A 2,738-nucleotide genomic window follows, 5' to 3' on the forward strand; every position below is an offset into this window, starting at 1 on the left:
TGACAGGTGATTTTCTCCCTGGCCTCGGGCAATGTCGCTGGGGCCTTCGAGATCGTCACCACAAATGACTCTGTTGGAGAAGTGTTTGTGGCCAGGCCCCTGGACAGAGAAGAACTAGACCACTATATCCTCAAGGTAGGGACTGGCCCTCCTCAGGGTCACTGTTCACCATCCAGGAAAGTGCTCAGCCCATCAGCATGCCCTGCTGGTAACCATCTCTGCTGTCACTTTCCCAAGAACCATGGGGTAGGCAGTACCCCTAAGGACCAAGAGCATGAGTGAGGCTGACCCAGGGAGGGGGATCTGGAGCAGCAGAGGTACCTGTCCCTGCTGTGGGAGCCAGGAGAGAGCCTAGGGGACCCTGACTCTTCCACAAACATAGTGTGACCATGGCAAGTTATTTACTCTGGGCCTCCCGTGCAACAGATAGAAAAACCCCTGCCTAGCCTGCCTTTGCTGAGGTAAGAAGTGCAGGTGTGAGAAGTCACTAAGGCCACCAGTACTGCTGAATTGCTGTGGCTGGCATATTTCCTGATGAGGCTCTGGGGACGCCAAGGCTATGTTTCTGTGGCGGGGACGGGGCGCGGGATGGATGGCTGAGCCACTAGAGTGTTTCTGCTGCCCTGCAGGCATCCAGCAAGCGCTGCACCTCCCAGGGACAGGCTCAGGCTGTGGTTAGGACTCCAGCTCTTTGCTGAAAAGATTATTTGAGGCTCTTTCTCTGTTTGCCAGAGTTCAGATCGGAGTGTGTGGAGCAGGGGCCTTCAAAGCTAAAGGTCTAGTTGAAGGCCCAGGGGCACAGTCAGGGGCTGGCACAGCCCAGAATACAATTGGGTAGGATCAGGAGGTGAACACTGGGCACACTGGAGTCAGATGGCAGATGAGGGTCCCAGGTCAGACAAGAGCTGGACAAGGACTGTTTGCGGCAAGGGGCGGAAGGTGAAAGCCTCGGAGAGAGCCCAGAGGTCAGAAGCCACCTGCGGGCAGGAGTGGGCCAGCAAGTCTCTGCCCTCTCAGTCCTCCCACCAAGCAGACAGCCTTTTCGGACTTCATGTTCCTAACCTTCCCCAACCCTTTGGCCCTGACTCCAGTCATCTCCCTCCTTGCAGGTTGTGGCATCTGACCGTGGCACCCCTCCACGGAAGAAGGACCACATCCTGCAGGTGACCATCCTGGATATCAACGACAATCCCCCGGTGATCGAGAACCCCTTTGGATACAATGTCAGTGTGAACGAGGTGAGGGCAGAGCCAGCGCCTGTACAGCTGGACATCCAGAGTGGACAGTGGGCCTGAGCGGACCGTATAGTACCCATTTCAATGTCTGCCTGGCCCACTAATCTCTCAGATCTCAGGATTGGGAACAACCGCTTACTCATTCTTAATTCTAACCTAACACCTCAGCCAACTCCTGAAGTGCAGTATCTTTTTGTGGTAGATGTGAGGAGGAGATAAGAGGGAAAGAAGAAAGTGGCCTTTCACCACCAACAGGGAACTGAGGTTTAACCTGGGAGAGCTGCTGTTAAATAAAACAATGATTGCTCAGCCAGTCCTAAGATTGAGCGCTCCCAGGAGTCGTTGCCCCAGCATTGCTGGATGTCATGCCAAGTTGGATATTCACGAAGGCAGGATGGCATAGAGGTTTAGAGGCCAGCTCTCAGGCCAGCCCCCTGGGATTCAGACCCTGGCTCTGCCACTGACTGGCTGTGCGACTGGCACACATTCTTCCCCTGCACCTCAGTTTTTTCTCATCTGTGAATAGAGGGATGGCCCCAGGACCTAACTCGCAGTGTTGTAGAGGGGAGTCAATGAGTTATCACGGCCCTGGCATGTAGTAGGAGCCCATGGAGTGTTTGCCACCATCATCTTCAGCCTTCTCACCACTCCAGGATAGACTGCAAAGCTTTCTGGAGGTCCAGGTGAGGCCCTTGGGTACTGGACTTTGTCTCATTGAATCTAGAATGACCACTTTCTTGCTTTTCCCCCAGAACGTGGGCGGGGGTACCGCTGTGGTTCAGGTGAGAGCCACCGACCGTGACATTGGCATCAACAGTGTCCTGTCCTACTACATCACTGAGGGCAACGAGGACATGACCTTCCGCATGGACCGCGTCAGTGGTGAGATCGCCACACGGCCCGCTCCACCCGACCGCGAGCGGCAGAGCTTCTACCACCTGGTAGTCACTGTGGAAGACGAGGGCACCCCCACGCTGTCGGTGAGCAATGAGGGTGGCCATGGGGGCGGGGAGCCAGGTGAGAGAAAGCTCCGCCTTCTGCATGAGGGAGCGGAGTGCTGTGCAGTGGGTGAATCCTTGGTAGGCCTTTAGTCTGTCAGCCTACGAGTATTGATGCAGGGCCCGTGCGTGCAAAGTAGGGTGCTAGTTCATCTGTGTCCGCAGACTCCAAAGCCTCTGGTCCTCTTTGCTCACACAGAGCAGCTCGGTGGTATGGTACAGATTGAGCCTGGACCTCGGGGACTAGCCAGCCCCCACTCCATTTGCCAAGCTGTGTACCTGTGGGGCCGCACTAACCCATATAGTGGTGTTTCAGGGCCAAGTAGGAAAAGATGCCCTCTGGCTTCTTATGTTGTGTTGGTGTGATACACCATCACAACCTGTCATGGTTGGAAAGGGCTAATGTCTTTGATCTGGTCTAATGCTTGAATGGGCAGGACTATTGCCCAAGACAATGTACAAGGTTGGAGAAGGCGGGGCTGGATGGTGAGACAGTCTGCAGGCC

General features: G+C 55.3%; 1 protein-coding gene across 1 annotated transcript in view; it reads left to right on the forward strand.

The window, feature by feature from the left end:
* The window catches only part of LOC105300142 (cadherin-23-like), a 93,540-nt gene extending 91,060 nt beyond the window's left edge, over positions 1 to 2,480 (forward strand). Inside the window, exons 26-29 of the mRNA XM_023537857.1 lie at positions 7 to 135; positions 1,110 to 1,238; positions 1,988 to 2,215; positions 2,433 to 2,480. Coding sequence (XP_023393625.1) covers positions 7 to 135; positions 1,110 to 1,238; positions 1,988 to 2,215; positions 2,433 to 2,480 — 534 coding nt within the window. The remainder of the gene's footprint in view (positions 1 to 6; positions 136 to 1,109; positions 1,239 to 1,987; positions 2,216 to 2,432) is intronic.
* Positions 2,481 to 2,738: the final 258 nt, after the last annotated feature.

This window comes from Pteropus vampyrus, unplaced genomic scaffold (genome assembly GCF_000151845.1).
Source record: "Pteropus vampyrus isolate Shadow unplaced genomic scaffold, Pvam_2.0 Scaffold202, whole genome shotgun sequence".
Lineage (NCBI taxonomy): Eukaryota > Metazoa > Chordata > Mammalia > Chiroptera > Pteropodidae > Pteropus > Pteropus vampyrus.